This window comes from Boleophthalmus pectinirostris, unplaced genomic scaffold (assembly GCF_026225935.1).
Source record: "Boleophthalmus pectinirostris isolate CB_2022bp ecotype Guang Dong unplaced genomic scaffold, ASM2622593v1 HiC_scaffold_17, whole genome shotgun sequence".
Lineage (NCBI taxonomy): Eukaryota > Metazoa > Chordata > Actinopteri > Gobiiformes > Gobiidae > Boleophthalmus > Boleophthalmus pectinirostris.
The window spans coordinates 28,209,773-28,233,521 of NW_026571115.1; the positions used below are offsets into that span (position 1 = coordinate 28,209,773).

At 37.9% G+C, this 23,749-nt stretch overlaps 2 protein-coding genes across 3 annotated transcripts in view; both read right to left on the reverse strand.

The window, feature by feature from the left end:
• Positions 1–6: 6 nt before the first annotated feature.
• zgc:55558 (GTPase KRas) lies at positions 7–2,971 on the reverse strand. Of its 2 annotated transcripts, none has more exons than XM_020922642.2 (5): positions 2,666–2,971; positions 2,347–2,459; positions 1,564–1,742; positions 864–1,023; positions 7–784 (listed from the first exon to the last, which is right to left on the reverse strand). In XM_020922642.2, exons 2-5 carry the CDS (start codon positions 2,455–2,457, stop codon positions 671–673), a joined length of 564 nt encoding a protein of 187 aa, XP_020778301.1. In that variant the 5' UTR covers positions 2,458–2,459; positions 2,666–2,971; the 3' UTR covers positions 7–670. The 2 variants fall into 2 exon arrangements, with proteins under 2 accessions (XP_020778301.1, XP_020778300.1); XM_020922641.2 differs by having other exon boundaries at positions 2,347–2,465; positions 2,666–2,970.
• A 5,818-nt stretch (positions 2,972–8,789) lies between these two features.
• Positions 8,790–23,749, reverse strand: part of slc17a7a (solute carrier family 17 member 7a) — a 31,596-nt gene continuing 16,636 nt past the window's right edge. The window contains exons 2-13 of the mRNA XM_020922670.1: positions 17,368–17,620; positions 16,482–16,600; positions 15,995–16,109; positions 15,056–15,143; positions 14,864–14,950; positions 14,644–14,786; positions 14,396–14,545; positions 13,103–13,235; positions 12,870–12,980; positions 10,283–10,410; positions 10,131–10,200; positions 8,790–9,085 (exon numbers count right to left, since the gene is read on the reverse strand). Coding sequence (XP_020778329.1) covers positions 8,790–9,085; positions 10,131–10,200; positions 10,283–10,410; positions 12,870–12,980; positions 13,103–13,235; positions 14,396–14,545; positions 14,644–14,786; positions 14,864–14,950; positions 15,056–15,143; positions 15,995–16,109; positions 16,482–16,600; positions 17,368–17,620 — 1,693 coding nt within the window. The remainder of the gene's footprint in view (positions 9,086–10,130; positions 10,201–10,282; positions 10,411–12,869; positions 12,981–13,102; positions 13,236–14,395; positions 14,546–14,643; positions 14,787–14,863; positions 14,951–15,055; positions 15,144–15,994; positions 16,110–16,481; positions 16,601–17,367; positions 17,621–23,749) is intronic.

Here is a 23,749-nt window from a genome sequence, read left to right on the forward strand (position 1 = left end):
ACAAAATTTCAAAAACCCTTTATTTATCAAAGAACGTAAACACCAAAAACGTGAACACGGTACAGAGTGCATCAAAAGCATTTCACTCAGCAAGTTTAAAACTCAAAGACTAGCGCTTTATTGATCTGCGGGCTACAAAAGTGTACATTTACAGTAATAAAAATAAACTATTCTGGCAATAATCTAAAAAAAAAAGAAAAACAATGTAATACTTGGCCAGGGGAAAACAGAATCAAAATAAAACAATGGCAAATTACAGCCACACTGACTTAAATCAATTATGTCCCTTATTTTCTGATGAAATTTTAAAATCCTGTAAAATATAGTGTACACAAATAAAAATTAAAGCACAAATCTAGTACACAATCTTTAGGGGGGGGACTGTAGTCAGAAATACTTAGTTTTCCCAGCTTTTGTAAAGATTTTGACAACCCTGAAAAGGACATTTATGGCATGGCTACAACATGGTAAAATTACTGTTAAAATACAAAAAAAAATTACAGCTTATCCAGTCAACGGGCACGAGCTGGAATTACAAAAAAAAAAAAAAAATCTAAAAGTGGATTTGGTCAGCTATGTGTGGTCCAGAGCTGAAATTGAATGTGCAAAATCGGAGAAATAGGTGCAGTGTATCCGGCATAAAACAGGTTTGTGATCTGTGTAAGTGCTGCTATAGGATTGTGCAACGTCTTTGGCTGTTCTTCTTGCTCTTCTTGCTGCTGCGGTTGGTTTCCTTGTATTTTCTTATCTCACGCACAAGTGAATAGAATGCTTCCTCAACACCCTGCAAATACACAAGATAATGACATAAAAATAATATAAATATAAAGTGGCTAAAGTATGGGTGACGTAGTTAGGATTACCTGTCTGGTTTTGGCAGAGGTCTCCACAAATGGAACTCCATAGCTCCGGGCGAGCTCCTGGGCCTGCTTGGTCTCCACTGTGCGGGAGTTCAGGTCACTCTTGTTTCCCACCAGCACCATGGGCACACTGTCGCTGTCTTTCACTCTGTTGATCTGCTCTCTAAGGAGGAACACAATTTTTTTTATAGCATGTTTAGTTTATTTGAAAACAGTTCAATAATTTGTATATTCTGCAATACAAACACCTGTCAGCACAAAGTCCAACCAAGATTTTTGTAGAGATCTAAATGCCTAAAGTAGTGTAGACTAAAAATAAGGGACGGAGGAGACTGCATTTTGTTTTGCAGAAGGCTTCAACTGTGCAAATTATTGCAGCCTGTCTTATTTTGCACCACTGCATGACACCAAGCAGATCTTGTCAGTTTTCTGTTGTAACATGGCTAGATCGGTGACAGATAAATTTCCGTCTGAAAATATAGACAATACTCACATCACAAGATATTAGGCAACTGCAGTGAACATGGTAAATAAAAACAGATCTATTATACAACATGTCTGACCAATATGGAGAGGGTAGATGTTGTTTAACATGCAAGTACAGAAATTGGAGCAAGTGTATGCAGTGATACTTAAAACGCGGTAATTTTATTGTAAAATTTGACTTGCATAGAAGAAAGATTATTTTTCCCAGATGTAGTACCTGTAGAGGTGAACATCTTCAAATGACTTGGTGTTGTTGATGGCAAACACACAGAGGAAGCCCTCCCCTGTCCTCATGTACTGGTCCCTCATGGCGCTGTACTCCTCCTGACCTGCAGTGTCCAGAATGTCCAGCAGACATGTCTCTCCGTCGATCACAACCTGCTTTCTATACGAGTCCTGGATTACATTTTAAAGCGTATAGATTAGTAAAAAAATGCTGTTTCAAGGTGAAGGTCAATATTTGTCTCCATGGAGATATGGTTGGTGTAAAACTTATCTTTTATCTAGTCAATAACAATGGTTTTATTGCTCAAAACCTTAAAACATGCTTTCTTATGGTGAGTGCGCCCGCCTCTCCACAGATCTAATCTACTTTTCTAGACTAGATGGACAAGTTTAATGCCATACTGCGGAACATTTTATTGTCTTTACGCATTTTTGTATCTTAACTCCCTTCAAATGTTTCTCTAATATTTAAGTTATATTATTGGATGTATTTTTTTAGCCATTAATCTTAAGTTTTCATTGCAAACTTTTTATCCTCCTGATATTCTTGGACTTTGTGTCACAACACCCCTCGAAAACAATATCTTTTCCTCTAAATAAATCAATTCAACACTGTAATTTCATTATTTAGGTACAAAGAAGGGTCTCATATCTTACTCTAAGCAAAGAAATAACATCTCCATGGAAACCACAAGATGACAGTTACATAAAAGTTACACAGTGCATCTTTAAATTGATATGTTTAGAATATATAATGTTATGTGAACTGTCTCACCTCGATGGTTGGATCATACTCGTCCACAAAGTGGTTCTGGATAAGTTGTATCGTGAGGGCACTTTTCCCCACACCTCCTGCACCCACCACCACGAGCTTGTACTCAGTCATACCTGCAACTGCACAATTAAGTCATGAAATATTGTAATTAAGCCTGAGTTTAAAAGTAGATCCAAAGATATCAATGCAATGAATGGCTCAGACAGTGACCTAGATTTACAGCAACCCCGTTATCCCTTAACATTACTATTAACACAAAATCTACGCATTGGTGAATACAAAATGCAAAATGTTAGTTAAAATTGCACGTTTTTCATACCTTCACGCAAGTTCGGTTAAGATTTGGAAAAAAAAAAGGTGAAGAAATGAGAATAGCCAGCTACATTACGCTAGCATGAAACGATTTCCTTGTTGGTTGACGCTAGAAGAAAGGCTAAAATGATCTTTCCAGAAACCGAATCGGGCAATTCCTTGTTCAGTCGGGATTATAATTGACAAAAATGCTCAATGTAAAAGTTTGTCATAAATATATAATAGAAAATCGTGCAACTTCACTCTCTGCTGTGGTTCATTGAGGTAAACGCTGACATAATCCCTACCGCAGCCAATCAAAATGGAGAATAGGAGACTGACAATGCTCCTGTCCAATCATATTGCAAGAAAAAATATGATCCCCGCCCATGTCCTGAGAAGTGTCCAATCACAATCGAGAAAATGTAGACTCCTTATTTCTCAGCGACCAAGCCCATTTACGTCTTGTTAAAGGACTTTATAAAACCGGAACATTTATTTTAGACGACTGCGTTGATTATCACTGCGATAAGTAGTAATATTTCGTAATAAAGAGCTAGCTACAACCATAAATTGGAAGTTTTGATGGTGTTATAATATTTTTAGGTTGACACGTTAATTTGAAGTAATAAAACCAGTTAAATGCAAAAGATGAAATTGGATTAAAAAAAAACAAAAAAACAAAAACAAAACATAAAACAATCAACAATCAATAAAAAACTCGCAAAAACACAGCTAGGCCTAAATTGAGATTATTTAGGAAAAAAAAAAAAAAAAAAAAGCACATACCAGGAGACGATTTATCATACATTCCTGACCTCTAGCGTCCATTAAATAAATAGAAGTCAGTCCTGTTATTTGATCATTTAAAGGTACACTACGTAACTTTTCTGTGTGCGGTTCTCCCACTTTCTCCATTAAATTGCTTTAAAATGAATGTTCCACTCTTTACTATTAAACTGGTCAGCTATATCTTGCATTTTTTTCAAATACATGTCAGAAATTACTTACTCCACAGATCTGCCTCGTAACCACTTGGCCTGATCATGTCACCTTTGTCTCCATGGAGATCAGATGTGTTAAAAGCCATACTGCGGAACATTCCAGGCATAAAATACAACATCTCCACAGAGACATACATGGAAGTAGTTACAAAAGTGACATTATTTTGAACTGTAAAATTAAATATCTTGATTAAAATGTAATATTTTCTAGCAGGTTTAACACACGTTTGATTCAACACAACTCCACAGGACACACACACAGCAACACAGCATTAACCATGATCACACTCGCATCCACACAATACCCGTCCCTCCCTTTGGTCCTGCGCCTCCCTCCGCTCTCCCTTCCTCTCTCACGTTTCTCTCTCTCCCTCTCCCACTGAGTGCATCTGCTCTTTCCATCTAATCTTTGCCTAAAATCACACCGATAATCCTCCATCCATCTGTCCTACGCGGGCAGAGACAGACAAGTGACAATGCAACCACCACCGTGTACAAAACAATGCTGCTTTAATTTGCCATAATAACCCCCAGACTTCTTACATAAGCGATTGACCATACATTTTTATTTTACATGGGAAGAATTTGTCACATATACATATCTATTGTACAAGCGAATACCACCTGTTTCCATGGAGATATTGTTTTTCGTTTCGTCACCTAGCAAAAAAATAAATAAAAATAAAAGGACCACGTATTCTATAAAGGAGGACAACATTGGCAAGACAAACACTGTAACAACACTTAAAATAAAACACTTTTGCATTTGCATTTTCATAACACTGACTTAACGGCGGTATGCCTCTCATATACTTTATCCACAGAGCAAAACACAGCATTGAACATTCACACTAGCGTTCGTAGTCCAAGATCTTTGTAGAAAAGTTGGTGTAAAAACGTGGTTATTTCTGTTTATGTACTGCATGTGGGTGTGTGTGGGTGGTGCTCCGGCTATTTTGTATTTGCTTGGTATTGTAAATAATACTTTTTGTGAGTCAGCAAAGAAACTCTTCATTTTCAAAGTTACAAATTCTGCATTTATAGGTTCTATGTTATGCAAGATTGACTTTTGTGAGGTTTTAGCCATGTTATAATGTTCTTACCTCGTCAAAAAACATACCTGGAGGTGTGTTTTGTTTCATTTACACGTTTGAGTAACCTTTTATTATTGGTCTGATAACAGCTCCAAAGCTCTGTTCCACCCTGTGATGTCATGAAGTGGTAGTTTCCAAGTTAACAGCTACCTTTTACCTTTTATTCTGTAGAGATTGGCATTTCCGGGGCTGAAATCATCCAAGTGATTGTAGTGAAGGTGTGTGGACTTTAAAAACACAGCGGAGCACTTCCACTTTATATATTACCACATGACATCACAAGGTGGAACATGACAATGTCCCAGGTATGTGAGAGAACCACATTATGGACTGGGACGGAGCAAGCACCATTGGGACAGAGAACAACAAACATCATCGCTGGATTAAAGAGGCAATCGAAATACAGAAATACGTAGTTTTTTTTTTACTCTCACACACCTGGGATACTGTCCTGAGGAAGTCGGACTGCAGATGGCGCTGTCCTCTTGCCTCCACCGGTAAGAACAGTGCCAAAACCTGTTTAGGTATAAAAATAAATTCTAGGTCTGAGAAAAGAACCCAATAACATATACCAAGTATTTTCCTGCTTGTCACGATGGAGATGTTTTTGCTCCAGCTGGAATGTTCCATAATATGGCTTAACATGTATTTATCTAGAATTTCTTTCATTACAGGTGCTTTTACTACTGAAAAATGCACTGAAAAACATGTATTTTTACTAATACACATTTCCATGGAGATATGTATCCTGTGAAACATTTCAGGTGCAGCAATTACATCACCATAGAGACAAGCTGATGGTGTACCCTCTTCCGTAAAAGTTACATAATGAATCTTTAGCTAAATATCTGTTCATATATAAATGTAGTAGGCTATGTGTCAACCAGTAACAGCACTGCTAAACCCATTTAAACATGCTCACTGCACAAGGTTCCACACCTGCACCCAACAACACACACTTACATTTACAAATAAAATCATAAAAATTAAATAAATAAATAAAAATCTGTTCCATCAGCTCAAAAATTTCACAACATTAAGACAGCACCAACTCAAAAACGGCATGAAAGAAAAAAAAAATACTGCTGAGAATTTGATCAGTACAGAGAGAGAGAGAAAAAAAAAAAAAAACTGCACAAAAGGAGACTCCACACATGCTTAGAAATCTTGGTTGTGTTCATGATTTTCTAGCCATAGTTCTAGATGAAAATTCCTTATTTCTGCTGACAGGGAAGACAATGAACTTTGTGACCGTTTTTGTTTCATGTGAATAGATCGGATAATAGGGACATCACAACATCCTAAATTCCTAGATTAAAAATGAGCAGTAGGACAAAATTCTATGGTGGACTTTGCTATTTTAACTGTGAGATTGCAGATTTGTTAACCTGGTTTGTAGTTAATATTTCTGTAATTACTGGACTTATCCACATAAAAGAAAAACTAGCACAAAGTTCAAAGTCTTTAGGCTATAAATTGACAGAAGTGAAAGACATTTTTAACAATAGCTTTGGAAAGTGGAGTCATGATTCAACCTCGAAGACTTGATTGTCAGGAATTTATGGAACCAGTCGACAATTCAAAAGACATAATTTTTGTTGTGAATTCTTAATTGCTATGGCATCGGTCCTAATCACTAATTACAGAGATTCTGACCACAAACCAGGTCAGTTTTGACAGTTAAACTTATAGTTCTTCTGCAAAAAAAGGCGAAACAGATCAATTTTGAAATTCTGCCTTAAAAATTGCAATGTAACATGAGCCTGGCCTATTGCTGGAATTTATGTTGTAATACAGCAAGTTCTTGTGTCTGGTCAATAATATACGATTCAACATTTATAGATTCACCCTTTGGATGTTTCATAACCAAATTACAGTACATGGCCAGGAAAATCAGATAAGTAGAATAATCAGATAACCCAATATTCATATCTCATTTGTGCTGTACTTGCACAAAAGAAATCTGATCATCAAAACACCTGGGGATATATGTCAATTAATCAGTGGAATTTTAGAGTAACCATTGTATTTGTTTTTGGAAGACAAAGAATTTAAAAATAACTATGAAATTTAATTTTTACCTTTTTCTCTTTCATTTTTGTCTTTGCCATAATAGTTTGCCCTTTTTTGCATAACTTTCCTTGGCAAAACCTGGCTACAGTTACATGCAAACTCAAAATTATTATTATTTTTTATCAGATTTCTGGTGTTCAAAGATTATTAAGATGATATTTAAACAGCAAGGTCATAAAATTTCTTTCTGACCTCAGATTTTGGAGTTAGCATTCATTTAAATCATCTTAAAGGTCCAGAAATCAGACAATAATCAGATTTTGGTGTGTGTGTAACTGCAGCTAATTTATAAGACATGTCAATAATCTGATAACTCCAGAAATCAGATTATGATCAGATTTTTGGTTTTCATATGAACACCAACAGTACAAAGTGACTCTTGCACCCAAAAATGAAGTTTGACATCATCACATAGAACCTGAAAACCACAAATGTAAGTGTACTCTGGTTAAACAATAGAGTATATTTAACCAGAGTTCAGTGTGGCGGATGATTTGTCATATGCACACTGTGACCCACATGGCTTAGTTAGGTCAGACACAGGTGAGCTCGCACTAGACAGCCCTCTCTCTCCAGCACAAGCGCTCCACTCCACCACGGACCTGTGCACATTCTAATCTGCTTCACATGCTCCCACTACTGCACTCTGATCTACAGCACCTGCCCAGACTGAGAGAGCCCACCAATTAACGCAAAACAAGTCACAACATCCCATTAGAAAATGACACTGAAATGGATGGCCAGAGGTGGGTAGTTATATTTAAGCAAAATGTTTACCTTTTACTTTTTACTACTTGAAGTTTTGGATACTCTTCCCTCTGTGAGTAACTGAACTTTGTGTTTTTGTTTCATGTGAATAGATCAGACAATAGGCTACGTTCAAGGGACATCACAACATCCTAAATTCCTAGGTTAAAACTAAGCAGTAGAACAGATCAAAATTCAATGGTCGAATTTGCTGTTTTAACTGTGAGATTGCAGATATATCGACCTGGTTTGTGGTTAATATTTCTGTACTATTACTGGACTTATCCACATGAAACAAAAACTTTGTACAAAGTTCAAAGTCTTCTTTGTCAGTAAGCTATAAATTGACAAAAATTAAATCATTTTTTACTTCAACTGTTTACTTCTACTTAAAGGTACAGTATCTAACATTAGGCATTACACGTATCTATTTTTCATAGAAACAAGCAGGTTTGAGCAATAAAAACACCTGCAGATAAATAAATGCAAAATAGATAGATTTATTGCCATGCTATGGAACATTCCATGAAAAGCAATAACATCTCAAGTGATACGAGCAGGTGGTGGACCCCCAACCAGAAACTTAGTGAACCTTTAATTAATATATTTCTGAAGAAACTGTATTTTTTTATTATTATACCCACCTCTGGTTACTATAAAGACCTATTTGAGTGATTTTGTGACTATAGAGACGTGGAAAAGCCCAAGACAAGAACATGGAGCAGCTGAGTACAGTGAGTGAGTGAGCCAAGAGGCTGTTGGTGCAGAATAACAGCCTGGCTTTTGTCATTATGCCCCAGGGCAGCTGGGGATAGAGAAGTATTTTACCATCAGCAGGTGTGGTGGAGTGAATGAATAAAGACTACTGTCGAACTTGTACAGCACACTACAAATAAAAGAAACATTATTAGTAAAGTTATAGCCCTCCTTTGGACAAATTTAGAGCTCCATCAGATTGTTGGATTGTTTCAGCATCATATGGATTGTCTGACTGTATTGTAATATTTCTTGCACTGTGCCACTAGCTCATGACATCCAAAATACACATATATTTAAATCTGTCGAGTCACACATAACCCATAGCACACCCATACAGTGAATGCACACGCTGATATGTGCAAATAGAAATACTATCTAAAGGACCGTCCATTCCACGTAGCAAGTCGCAGTGTCTTCATTGTTAGAAATCCGTCTTGTTTCCTGCTGTTTACTCTTGCTGTGTAAAGTCATTGGTCTAGGTGGTCTCCCTCCCCTCCTCCCTTCCCTCCTCCCTCCCCTCGTACTTGTAGGAGTTGTACCCAGGTGGCTGCACATACTCCTCAGACTTGTCCCAGTCCGACACCCAGCCGCTGCCAGCTCCACCCCCTCCGTTTGAACCAACCACCTGGCTCATGGCCCCGTACTGCCCGCCACCGCGGTACATCTCTTCTGTCTCATTGGCCAGTTCATCCTCATCAATAATGCCACATTTCTCTTCACTCGTGTCCTCTATGTCCGCCCACGGCTGCTTCTCTCCCGAGGCAAAGATCCCTATGGAAAAGATAGTTATTAGTAAGTCCCAATATAATCTCCCACATAAAAGTTTATTAAAAAGTTCTACAACATAATAAAATAAAATAAGAAATATATTAAAGCTACACAGTGTATTTTTCTGAAGGTGAAAAGCCATCTGAATGATTCCACGGAAATAGAAAGCCATACTTCGGAATATTTTAAATGGATGGGTTTTATGCTATATTGTGGATTATTACCAAAGGAACAACATTTCCATGGACATAAGCAGGAGGACGAGGCCCTTCTCTAGGCTAAATAAGAGTCAGGTTTGTGGAGATGCAAGCCCACTCAAAGTAAGGAGACACGTTTTTCTGTTTCTAAACTTTATGTATGTTTAAGTTTTCTATCAATGCAATAAAACCCTAAAAAGATGCCTTTATTTTTGGCAAATCTTGGCAAAAACAGCTGTACAGTGTTAGCCTGATTCATCAGCCAGTTTCACTTTGTGGAAACCTCGCACAGGATTCATTTGCTCAACAGTAGGCGAGTTATTTTTTTATTTAATCGCTGCTATTTGGTGACGTATGTTATGCGCTGGAACGCTCAGTGGTGTCCAAGTAATTGCAAGCACAAGAGCAAACAAAACAGAGTGAAAATCTTTGATCTCGGGAATCGTTGCCAACACAGAATGTATGTCTTCGTCTACATTCATCTCAACTGCTTTGTTTACTGTTGTGCTGTGCCACAAAAGGGACCTAGTTTGACGTCACGGCTCCACAGCTCTTCGGTAATTGGCCTATGCGTGGTCTACAACTTCCAGGGTTCATGCAAACCATCTAGTGTATTCCGATTCCTAACCTAGGTACTAGGCACTAGGTGGCGCCAGCCTGGCTAGCGCATTGTGGCTTTAAATTAATTAATAAAAATTGAACCTAAACAAATAAAATCCTGTTTCTGCTTCAAATTATGACCGTCTGCAAAATTTTGTATCTTTTACACAAATATTAATATTTACACTACAAATGTACATTGATACACCTCAACCTCAACAGAATCAAAGTAATAGTGTAAAGTCAAATACCATAGAAAACCACTCCTCCATAATGGACAAGAGAGGCGATCAGAAACACTCCTTGCCATTCCTCTCGTGTCTGAAAAGAAGATAAAAAAAAACTGTAGTTACACTTGTACTCAAAGGCCTAGGACTGCAGCCTTCCAAGAACACGAGGGTACCTTATGTTTGGTCATGGCCCCCACGATGAGAGGACACACCATTCCTGACAAAGTGCCCACACCGTTGGAAATGCCCATCAGAATACTTGCATACCGCGGGGCAATGTCCAAGTGGTTGACGTTAAAACCTGTTTGAAAAGGGAAACCGAAAAATAATGTTAATTTCTTCACACGCTACATTCACTCATCAGAAGGGCTGGGGAAAAAATACTAAATCTTAAAATAATATATATATAATTAAATGTCTTTATCATAAACAATACAGCCACAAACTAACAACTGCAAACCAACCTGTGTCATATTAACTTAACTGACAGGAAAAATAGATTATTTTGTGGCTAATAAAAATTTATTGAAAAATAATGATTTTAAAAAGCATTATCGAAGCAATAACCCCCTAAGAATCTCTTGAGACCCAAATTTGGATTCTGACCCCCATCTTAGGAATCACTGTAAATTAAGCATTTCGCAGGATTTTATTTTTAGGTTATTAATTTTGTATGTAAATTAACCTACACTACTACACCTACACCAGTCAAATATTTGGTCACTTTTTCATAGGGAGGCAACGATCCAGCTTTTTCAATTTTGTTAGTGTTGTATTACTACGAAATTGATATTATGGCTTTAAGTATTTGCTGATATCTGATATTAAAGGTTGTATAGAGGATTTTCCAAGGAACGAGAAATCCAGCGACTGTTTGTCCTTTTTCAAATGTTGCGCATGTGTGAAACCACCCCCCCTCCCCTACAGCTCCCTACGTAGAAACGCCTCCTCCCGCCTCCTCCTTACGCCAGAAACAGGTTTGTTTACAGCCGGTGCGCTGCACATGACTTGTAAACAACTAACTACAGTGTTGGTTAGGCAAGACGGAGAAGTGAGGAGCGGGGGTGCGCGGACATTTCGTGCGCGGACGAGAAGTGAGGAGCAGGGAGAAGAGCGGAGCAGGGAGCAGGAGAGAGGAGAGAGGAGAGGGGAGCGGTGCACGGAGATTCCGTGCCCGGAGAAGTGAGGAGCAGGGGGAAGAGCGGATCGGGCAGCGGGGAGAGGAGCAGGAAAGGGGTGCAGAGAAGGTTGCGCGGAGATTCAGTGCGAATGAACTAGCTACAACACGCAGCAGCAAGCGGACTCTTTCTTTGCATTGAAAATTACGTTTTCAGACATAGGATATCGCTTTCGTGTCCTGAAAAACGTTTGACTAGCTCTTGGAAATAAAGTACGTTTTCATAATAAGCAGAAGTGACCTGTCCAGGAGTAATTTGGCGACCAATGCGTCAGTCTTTAGACCCTGCGTCTGCTTCAGTTGCGCCATCGCTGGAATGAATCTTCAAGAATCACCTTAGTTTGGCTTCGCTGCTTTTCCCCTTGTCTTCTTCTTTCAGCAATCTCAAAAACTGACTTTCTTTTGCGGCTAACTGCTCCTGGATTCTTGTCTGCCATTGCAACAAACTTTGTGCTAACTGCGAGGAAGATATAGGTCAAAAAAAGCCGCTAAGAACTGTTGCGTTGGTGGAGTAAACAGCGTCTGTGCGGCTTGCGTCTGTGGACTGCGTGACAGGCGTACGTAAACCACGTACCGGCGGCGCGCAGGCAAGTCAGTTACGCTAGAAACGTAGGGAGATTGATTGACAGCCTGTCAGCTAACAGATAACGAGGCAGTGTCGTTATCTATTGGCAAATGTTTAGCTGGCCCCACCACGTCCAGAGTTGATGAATTTTTATTCTCTTTTTTTTGGTCATCATAATTACAAGGCTACTGCATCTCTATAATGCTATCATTGACAATTTGAAACAAAAAAAACAAAAAAAAAATCCTCCATACAACCTTTAAGCGATACTGTTGTTGGTATTGTAAATAGAATTTTTGTCTCTCAAAACACAGTTAATACATTTGATCCAATTCTGTTATGTAACTTATTTATCCTGCAAGAACAGAACAGAACAGCTTTGCATGAATTAATGTTTAAACATTATGAGATAACCTTGACCTACATTAGTCTCATTACATCCAGTTAAAGACCCAACCAGGTTATTGGCTGAACTGATATCATGGAACTGATACCTGATCCAGCAAATTTTCCTGTATTGGTATCAGTACATCCCTACTGTTTCTTTAGTTTTTTTCTTTATTTTCCTGACTATTTACATGGTAGATTCTCATATCAATACTTTGAATGAACATACGGAAAGTAGTAAACAAAAAAATTAACTCAAAATAATTCAAAACTAGTTTTAGATAAAAAAAAAAAAAGCCATCCTTTGCTTTGATCACTGGTTTGGACCCTTGACATTTCTTGTCTCCAACAACGCACAGTAAAAGTAAAAAACATTTCAGGAGACTTCATCATAAAGCTTACTGAGAGAAGGCCAAGATTTTGCAGTGCTGTCGACAAAGCAAACGGTGGCTACATTGAGGAATTTGAAACTACAATATAAATATATTTAGTTCATTAACTTTTTTACATAATTCCATATATCTTGCATCATATATTTGATATCTACTGTATGTATTTAAAAAGTAGGTAGTAGTAAACTGGTAGTGTACCTAACAATAAATATGTTCTTTAATGACTTCGCACCACCTACCTGAGATAGCAAAGCCACTAAATCCCACAGCGAGGACCAAGAAAGAAATGGCGATGCCTTTGGTGTGCGAGTATCCCACCACGAGTAGGAGTGTGGCTTCCATCCCAAAACCTAACACGTCCAAATCAAACAAGGAGGAGTGAGAAACACAGCGACAAGAGCGCACAATAGTCACTTTGTCAAACTTCTGAGACAAAGCCTTCATCTGTGTACCATTTGCCTGTGACACTGACCTCCACAGTTCATGAGCTTCCGCACGTTGGTGGTTGTCATGATGTTGTGTGTCCTCAGGTAGTCCGCCAGCTGGCCCCCGAGTGGAACGATGATGGTCATGACCAGATGGGGCAGAGCTGACACTATTCCCACCTAAAGGGAAGGCAAAGAGGCCAGCACGGAGTTTGGCAAACAAAAGGAGGTGGTTATGTCACTCGTACAATGCAACAATAAGAGACAGCATGGACGATCTCAGATACAACTGTCAGAATGATAGAGGTGCTAATTTATGTATTTACTCATGTAATCAAGATTGACAGGCAATAATTTAAAGACTGGGTATTACACTTACACTGGCATATTCACTGTCAACACGTAACATATTTAGATCACCTTTTTGTTTTGAAAATGCTATATTTACCGAAAACAATGTATTCAAAAGTCCAAAAATCCCTCCTCCCTTCGGATTAGTATTCCAACATATCCACGTGTGCATCTGAAACTACTGAAAACTACTGCACATTGCATCAGGTTTGTAAAGTTGTAGTGTATTTTTTTGTGTCCTGTATATTTATGGAAAATTCTTGTACAGGAGCATGGGTGGCCTAGGCTTGTATGCTGAGCTTTGGACAGAATCGGGGCAGCAAGGAGGGTTCAAATAGGACTAGGGAGAGATCGCAAGATTACTCAAACATGAATGGATGACATATAAAATCTCTTCAGGTGTGTTTCTGATAAGAGAACAATGTTGTAACATGGCGGAAAAAAGCTCCCCAGAAATGTCTTATTTGGCGGATTAATATTTTTGTTTATGTTCAGGAAACAATAGGCTCTATTCATGCTTACATCACAAACCAGGAAGGCGTTTAGAAAGATGCAAAGATGACTTCCGGTGGGCTCTGTTTGTGGTAGTAAGTCTGACAAATCTAGGAAAATTTAGAAAATGGCCCAGTTTTCTTTCTTTGTCATTGTATTCTTTATTTTTTTCCTTTTATAAATTGCCTATTAATCTGTGTATTATAATTTATCTAATAAAAAAGTCACGCCCTCCATGGAAAGCTTTGGCACGCTGTGAAGACCGCTGCTGCTAAATCCGCTACACCGGAAGTCATAATCGCATGTTTCCAAATATTTTCCTGGTTTGTGACGTAAGTGTGAATAGAGCCTACTGTACTACATTCACACGGTAAAGATGAGTGAAGTGTCTTGAAGAGCAGCACCATCCTTCACTTTAGTGTGTGAGCCTAAATACAGTGTATTACTTAATAATAATTTAAACTTCTAATAGAGAATTGCAACATAAAAAAGTTTACCTTGCTGATCTCGAACCCAAACACTTCCTCAAAGTAGGCCGGCTGGCTGATGAGCAGCAGGTAGAAGGTCCAGCTCCTGCAGAAGTTTGCCACAATGATGGCATAGACTGGCATAGAGGTGAAAAAATGTCTCCAAGGGGTTTTGAATTTCTGTCATAATAACACATGAGGCATTTTAGAAACACAGGCCCAATGTCTCTTTGTTGTTTAAATATCCAAACACAAAAGATTTTGATGTAGAGACATACTTGAAGAGGATTGAGAAATGATGCAGATTCTCCAATAGCGTCTTCAATGTACTTGCGTTCCTCTGGGGTGATGGTGGGGTGGGCTGCAGGACTCTCATATGAGACCAGAATCCAAAACAAGTACCAGAAGATACCAAAACTGCCTGTAGAATCCAAAAATTCTAGGCATTCAAAGTAAAAAGATGAACTGTATTGTATGCTACATTTTAAACACACTGACCATAAACATAGAAGACAGAGGGCCAGCCACTGTATTGGACCAGTATTCCAGCTAAAGGCATGGCGACTACCGCTCCTGCATAGGACCCTAGGAGGCATCAAATATGTCCACGTTACACAATTATAATTATTACAGTGCTGATTCAAAAATAACTTAGCATTTGTGCTTGATCACTAAATACTTTTCACTTACCACAAAAGGCAGTTGTGGCTAATCGACTTCTCTCCAGTGGAGGTGCCCACTTTGCCCAGATGCCATGGCAGGCTGGGTATGAGACACCCTAAGCAGAACAGAAAGGAGTTTAATTTATAAATTGAAATGCAAATTGATGCTTTAGATGTAAGTACATGTAATTCTAGTATATACGAATCTTTTAATTCTAGTTCTACTTGGTCAAACACAGGGTTTCCCCAGGTTTGACTACCCCAAATTTAAGACTTTTCTAAGACCTTTTTAACACCACTTAAATGAAAATTAAGACCAACATTGTACCCATTATGCAGGTGAAAAACATCAGATCCAGTTTTAATAATGACCAACCAACTACTATATCTAAAATTTAAGAGCCACCTGCACTTCCCCATGATCCATCCAATGTCTTCCTCCACTGTACTGATTGTTTACTCATTGCCGCTGGCGCCAGAAATGAAAGTATTGTTTGCACTTACTCCACATTAGACGTACATTCACATGATTTCATGTTGTTGTTTTTTTTCCTCCCTCTGTTTCACATCGCACTGCAGACTGGTTGAGTATACAAAAAATAGGCTAATAAAATTTAAGTCAAAAAAATAATACTTGAACAACATAATTTAAGACTTTTTAAGGCCTTAGGAAGTTTAGGCTTTAGGAACATGAAATTTAAGACTTTTAAGACCCCGTGACTACCCTGCAAACAATGTGAACAAACTATCAAGTTACATTATGTAAAATGCAACACACTGATAATAAAATGGTTGTTGTGACTGAATGTAGATTTCTTGGTACTGCTATTATAGGCTTGGTATCAGTATAGACCTTGCTAATATGACATCAAACTGGAACATAATGTCAATAAATACAGTATAATAGTAATACCCACAGAGAGACTTGGCTCTTCTATCGCTGATGTGAGAATAAGATGTGTCTTACCTCCACCAGCCCCTGACATATCCTGACCAGGATGACACAGCTGTAATGGCAGCGAGCAGCACTGGGGATCAGCATGTTGAGCACTGATGTGGCCACGATTGCAAACCCAAACACTCTGAAGAACAAGACGCAGGAAATAAGTTAGAGCAAACATTATTTTATCACGCAATAGTTACCATCAACTTTGTCATGTGCAAGTACAGTCTGGTATTTTCAATTTTAAGAAACAACAATTTGATTTACAGTACAACATTAGACACAATACAGTATATCTCAAAACCACAGTATTTGCTAACACACACCCACACAAAATTATGCTAATGTCTCAAGAACCTTAACTCGACATTTATATGATTTTAAATACATATACTTTGTCATTATCGATTTAGTCCTGATTTAGCCTGATCTTTGTCCCTGTTCAGTCTTTCTTATATTTTGGATTTTAACCAGGTTTTTACTGTATCAAAATATCAAAACAACTGTTTACCTGTTGGCTGCAAATTTCTGACATATAAAACCTCCTGGGATCTGTGTGACGATGTAGCCCCAGAAGAAGGAGCCGTGAATCATTCCCACTGTCTCCGGGTCCCATGTGAACTGTGCAGCCTGGAACAAGGCAACAACAATTGGACATTAGAGAAGCTACTATGTTAGATTTTTAGTATTTCATTATTTTCATAGTGAACTGCAATATTGTTCCAAAAGAGTGTAGTAATAGTAACAGGTACATTTACTTCTGTCACTGCAGATTCATGTTCTTGTTTTTAAAGATGTTATTAAGATAAAATATTACACAAAATGGATTCTGATGAGCTTTGCTTTAAGCCATGTTTTAATGTTGTTCTCTCATCAAAACAGACCTGGAGTTGTGTTTTGCTTCATTCACACATGTCAGAGTAACTCTTTATTATTAGTCTGTCTACATCTACCAAAGCTTCAAATGCTCTGTTGCACCTTGTGATGTCATGAAGCTGCAGTTTTCAAGTCAACAGCTACATTTTATATTTTGTTTAGCAGAGGCTGACAATTCCGTGACTGAAATTTCCAAACAATTCTAGTGAAGGTGTATGGAGTTTAAAAACACAGTGGAGCACTTCCTATATTATCACATGACATCACCAGGTTGAACACGGCGTTTTTTGTTTTAGAGAAGAGCTCAGTAAATATGCAGAGTTTGTGTGTTTGACATGTGCGAATGAAACAAAACACAACTCTTAGTAAGATTTTGATGAAGCAACAACATAAAAGATATAATATGGGGCCTTTAAAAGCGACGAGCGCAGAATGAAAACCCTTTAAGACAAATGCTAAACAAAACAAAGTAGAGCCTGTTTTCTCACATCTAGTGCAAACTGGTGCTCAAACAAACTCACCACGAGCACTTCCTTGTTGCCTTTGTAGACGGTGTGATCGTTCACCATGCTGACGATGGCCACCCCGAGGTTACAGCGGATCCCAAAGGAGATGCAGAAGCCCAGGCCGGACAGGATGGCGATGATGTAACGCCGCGGGAGACCGAAGCACGTACAGTCCACGACGGGCATCTCCTTCTCCTCCACCAGCTCCGGGCGGCCCTCTGCGGACAGCTCGATCGTCTCTCCATTGGGCTGCCTCTTCTCGATTATTCTGAGGGTAAAACAAAACATTACAATACATGATACAAATATTATGAGCTATAGTTTTTGCTTTCTATACACTTTTTTTAATCAGGGTTTGTCACATGCTTTTCTTCATGGAGATGTTTTCGCCTCATCTGGAATGTTTCACAGTATGGTATTAAGCTTTTCTATCTTCATGGAGACCAAACCAGACCAAGCTACAGGTCAGATCTGTGGACAGGTAACCCCACTCACAGTCAGATTGTTTGTTTTTCTAGGTATTTTTGAGCTATAAAACCACCTATAATTGAATAAATGTAAAGTAGAGCTGTTTAATGTCATACTGTGGAACATTCCAGGCAGAGCAATGACATATCCATAGAAATAAGCAGGTGAATGGCCCTAAACCAAAAAGTTATATAGTCCAGCTTTAAAGTACATACGATTTTGATGTTTTTCTATTTATGACTTGGTTTGGTGGGATAGCACCTGTGGTCAATATTTATCCTAGTTTTGCATCAGTTAAGTGGCAGTTTATGGGAAGAAAATAGAGAAAAGTAGAAAAATGGTACAAAAAAGTACAAACAGAATCACTTTAAATATGTCATCAACGCAAAAAATTCCATCCTATATACAGGAACTATTTACACACAAAGAAGACAAGAGTTTAAACTTTCATTTAACAGAGTAAAGGTGTTATAATTTTTATTAGTCTAGTCTTAACTATTGTGTAATTTAGACAAGTTTGGCTCTAGTTAACTAGCCTAACTTAGTAGAAACCGTCTGACCTCGCAGCATTAGGATTTGTTTGCTCGACAGTAGGCAGGTACTTTTTTCATTTAACCAATTGCTGCTATTTGGTCGTGATGTATGAAATGTGCCGCTAAAATTCACCAAACATTCTCGTCATTCCAGCTTTAAATCCTCGATCTCGGGAATCGTTGCCAACACAGAATATATGGCACTTTGCTGATTGGCTGGTGCCCGAACTCACATTTTCGGGGTTTTTGCGAACTGTCTGGTGTATTCGCTGGAGAGAAATGAAATTGAGCGGAGGTACTAGGTGGCACCAGCCTGGCTACTAGTTAACATTTCTGGAGGTACACAAATTGTAACAGTTATGGAATTACCCCGATATATGTCACATCTGCTGCGTTAAAGGTCCTATATTAGGCAAAACAGACCTGGAGTTGTGTTTTGTTTCATTCTCATGTTTGAATAACCCTTTATTATTAGTCTAATTACATCTCCAAAACTCAAGTGTGAGGAGTTAGTTTTCAAGTTAACAGTGACCTCTTACCTTTTGTTAAGTAGAAAATGGAAATTCCACGGTTGAAATCAAATTAATCTAGTGAAGGTGTATGGAGTTCAAAAACAGTGGCGCACTTCCTGTATTACCACATGACATCAAGGTGGTGGAACAGAGTGTTTTCTGTTTGACAGAAGAACTCACCCTAAATATGCAGGATTTGTGTGTTAAACATGTGTGAACGAAACAAAACACAACTCCGGGTATGTTTGTGATAAGGAAACAATATTATAACATAGATCAGAAATTAGTCAAGCATGGGTGTTTTAAATCAGTTTTACAAAATTTGAAGGAAAAAAAAAATAGGCAAGAGGCCAACATTTGGATTGGGTTGACCATCTGCCTAAATATATGCATTAAGCTTTATTTAGTGCACAGAAAAATCTGACTACACGGCTTTCTTATCCACTTTGAAGTAAAACCGGTTTGTGGAATAGTTTGTAGTAAATAAAAATTATACAATTTGGGGAAAATAATCCAAATATCTCGGCCATGAAAAAAAATACAAAATGGGTCAGTCTCTAATGGTAGACACACAATAGACTCTTGCAATGTTTTTCACTTATCCTGCTGTAGATTTCCAATATTCCCGATCTTTCAGTGCTCCCTAGAGATTTGTAACATTGACTTTTAAGCGTCATTTGAACAAAGACAAAAAAGATAAAAGACAATTAAAAATAGCAGAGTATTAAAATAGCTTTTCTGACCTAAATATTAGCGTATTCATGTTGTTTAATGGGCAGAGAGTGATTTGGAGTCACTTTTTCCACAGGAGCCCAACAGTGAAGTCGGAGGAGCAGCCATCTGTGTGTTATGGCTGAAAATAGCACCCTCAGCACACTGCACAATACGCAGGCATCAGTAAATACTAGTCATACTACATACAGTCGTACAGCTATGAAATATTAAGTACCCTTGTATCAGAAACAAATAGGATGGTGTTTTAGTATTTTAAGAATGAAGCTTATTGGTTAAAAATGTTATAAAAGCAACAATGATTTACACATTATTATGAGAAATACCTGCATATAAAAAAAAATAATAATAATAATAGAATTTGAAACATAGACCTGGCGGTTCAGGCTTATATGTTATTCTTTGACAATAATTAAGTATGGCAGCCCCTATAGTCATTAATTAACCACATTTATTTAAAGGTAGGCTATGTAACTTTTCTGGTGAGAGGTCAGAGAAGTAAAATACAAGTCAGATCTGCGACAAGCTATTTTTGAGCAATAAAAACATCCTTAATAATTATAAAAAGGGCAAAAGTTTAATCCCATACAGTGGAACATATCAGGCAAACAGCATCTCCATGGTAACAAGCAGGTGACGGACCCTCCATCAGTAACGTTACATGGTGCACTTTTAAGGTTTAAACTAAAAAATTTTTGTCAATTGTGGCCACTAAGTAAATGTAGCAACAAGGCAATGAGATAAATGTGGAAAAAATGTGGACTTAAAAAAAAAGGCAATGGTCTGTTACAGCTTCACGATGAACGCAGAGAAAACTACATAGACCATGATGCTTTGCTCCTTTTCAGTGCAGTCAGAATTCACTACTGATTTGAAATTCTTAATACATTTTGCCATATTGTGTGACATTTACATATTAGTGTTGTCATGATACTAAAATTTAAAACTCAATTGCAATACTAAGGAATAGACTTGATTCTGATACCACGATGATACTAAAAAAAACAACACTCTTTATTAAGGTAATTGAACGTAATTTTCAACACTGTATATTTTAATTCTTTTAAATGTAATCTTATGTGTGTAATCCCCTCAGTCGTCTAGGTTGCTTCAGCAGTGGTCCATGGGAATGTGGTCTGATGCATCTCAAGATCATTCTAATATATTTAGGAAAGTTAATTTCTGTCCCGTGAACGTATCTTTTTAATACTGATACCTGCTCAAACGAGTATTTAGTTTTAGTATTGCTTTTTAGCATTAATAATAAAAAACCCTATGTGCTGTCAATCATTAGACCATCTTTGCACAGTTTGTCCTTACAACCTCGTGTATATAGCTGAGATATATTTGCATTACTATATTTTTATATTTTATTTGTCCTCCTACATACAGTACATTTACAGTCCCTGACAAAAGTCTTGTTGCTTATTCATTTTGTAGAAACAAAATCTTATAACCTGACTTTAAATTAATCGATTGGTTTTAGAAATGTCTCATATGAAAGCTAAAACCCTCCCAAATTATGTTCAATATACTAAAATAAATTTGCTTCACTGAAGAAAGATTGATCATTTAATGAACACAGAAAGGTCAGATTTTGGCAAGACAAAAGTCTTGTCGCCTTGTCATATGATGCACCCAATCCTAGATTACAGCCTCATCTGTGATCAGTTACTGATCGATCAATTAGTGGGTGTGTATAAAAAGAACCCCAGCACACCAGACCTTCACATCAACTGCAACTTGACCTCTGACAACATGCCTAAGATCCACCCTGAGACCAAAGCGTTAATTATCAAGAGGCTGAAGACCAGATCCACTGCTGAGGTGGCTGACACCTTCAATGTGTCTCAGCGTCAAGTACAAAGAATAAGAAAAAGATCTGAAATGACTGGAGATGTTTTTGACAAGCCCAGGTCCGGCAGACCCCCCAAGACAACTGCTCAGGAGGACCGTTTGCTGATTCGAAAATCCAAGGCCAGCCCCTTTTCCACTGCAGCAGACTCCACCAGGCCTGGTCACCTCAAGTCCCTGTGTCAACCACAACAGTTTGTAGAATTCTGTCTCGAAATGGCCTCCATGGTCGAATCAGTGCACAGAAACCAGCACTAAACAAAAGGCAATTAAAAACCGTGTGGAATTTGCCAAGGCCCACAGCCTGCTAAAAGGATGGACACTGGAAAAGTGGCAGAAGGTGGATTTCTCAGATGAATCCTCGGTTGAATTACATCACAGCCACCGCAAATATTGCAGGAGACCTACTGGAGCCCGCATGGATCCAAGATTCACCCAGAAAACAGTTAAGTTTGGTGGTGGAAAAATCATGGTCTGGGGTTACATCCAGTATGGGGGTGTGCGAGACATTTGCAGGGTGGAAGGCAATATCAATAACCTAAAATATCAAGAAGTATTAGCTACCTCTTACATTCCCAACCATAAAAGGGGTCAAATTTTGCAGCAGGATAGTGTTCCATCGCATACTTCTATCTCTACATCAAAGTTTCTCAAGGCAAAGAAGATCAAGGTGCTCCAGGACTGGCCAGCCCAGTCACCAGACATGAACATCATTGATCATGTCTGGGGTAGAATGAAAGAGGAAGCATGGAAGGCAAAACCAAAGAATCTTGATGAACTCTGGGAGGCATGTAAGACACTTTCTTTGCTATTCCTGATGACTTCATCAACAAATTGTATGAATCATTGTTGAACCGCATGGATGCAGTCCTTCAAGCTCATGGAAGTCATACAAGATATTAAATATGGATCTCACAGCACCACTACTTAATTCACTGACGTTATGCAACATATTTTTGTATTTGAAGTAAATTATTTGTTCAATTTTCTGTAGGCGACAAAACTTTTGTCTTGCCAAAATCTGACCTTTCTGTGTTCATTAAATGATCAATCTTTCTCAGTGAAGCAAATTTATTTTAATATATTGAGCATAATTTGGGAGGGTTTTAGCTTTCATATAAGACATTTCTAAAACCAATCGATTAATTTAAAGTCAGGTTATAAGCTTTTGTTTCTACAAAATGGATAAGCGACAAGACTTTTGTCAAGGACTGTATATAACTATGCCTTATTTGACACCAGACTCTTGCTCTTTTTGCTACTTATTTTGAATGCATTATTACCATTTATATTCTTGCTGTTTGTTACGTGATGTGTGAGCTACCAAATAATTTCAGTTGTGGATCAATTAAAAGTCTAAGTCTAAGATTAGTATCTGATTTTCAATACTTTTAACAACCCTATTCTATATGAAGGCTGTGCAATTAATTTAATTTTGACCGCAATTTTGATTTGCGTGTCAAACAATTTCCAAACATGGAGTTTTGGGATATTTTTTAAATATAAATAAGTATATTTATTTTATAATTTTTTTTTTAATATAAAGATTGTAGAACAGCTAGATATATAGTTTATTTTGGATACGTTTATGTTTTTTTTATGCCTTATTTCATGTTCAAAGTAAATATTGTATTCATTTTATCTTTTATACATCACAAAACTGCTCTAAGGTACATATTTGTAGCCTATATTTATTTTAAATTTAAAAGTTTTGCGTAAATTATTAATAACAGGGTTTTTTTTCTGAGAGAAATGCTGAATAAATGCATCATGTAACTAAAAAATAATCATGATTTAAATATTGACCAAAAATAATCGTGATAATGATTTTTGCCATAATCGAGCAGCCCTATTCTATATCATTACGTATTTATTGACAATAACAGATTTTCCAGGTATGTTTCTTTCCAGTGACTTGTGTTAGCGTTCCTATAGCCTATGTGCGTGTCAGTGGGCCGCTCTGTTGTGATCCAGTTGCTCAGTGAGCTGGAGAATTACAGGCATACTCGCATACTCGGGGTGGATTTTTCAAAGCTCCGGACAACACAAGTCTGCGAGCAAACTGCCAAATTTTGTTTTTCTTCGGCTTTCTGGCCTTAAGACCTTCCTCATGCATTCTAGCACGAGAGAGGCTGACACTGGTCTATTATTGATGCGTTTTTGGGTGAAAATGAATTATTTACACTAGCTTTTGCGCTATATTGTGTCACTGTCTATATATGCGTTGGTCTTAAAGGCTGCTATTCGTGCTGTACCAACCCCGGGACTGTACAGCTGAATCACAGAGAATAAAATGAT

Bases quoted from the DNA above. Each gene is read 5' to 3' on its own strand.
- zgc:55558 (XM_020922642.2), bottom strand. From the start codon at position 2,457: ATGACTGAGTACAAGCTCGTGGTGGTGGGTGCAGGAGGTGTGGGGAAA. The intron at 1,743-2,346 runs GTGAGACAGTTC...AATGTAATCCAG, and splicing joins AGTATGATCCAACCATCGAG to GACTCGTATAGAAAGCAGGT. The intron at 1,024-1,563 runs GTACTACATCTG...GTTCCTCCTTAG, and splicing joins GAAGATGTTCACCTCTACAG to AGAGCAGATCAACAGAGTGA.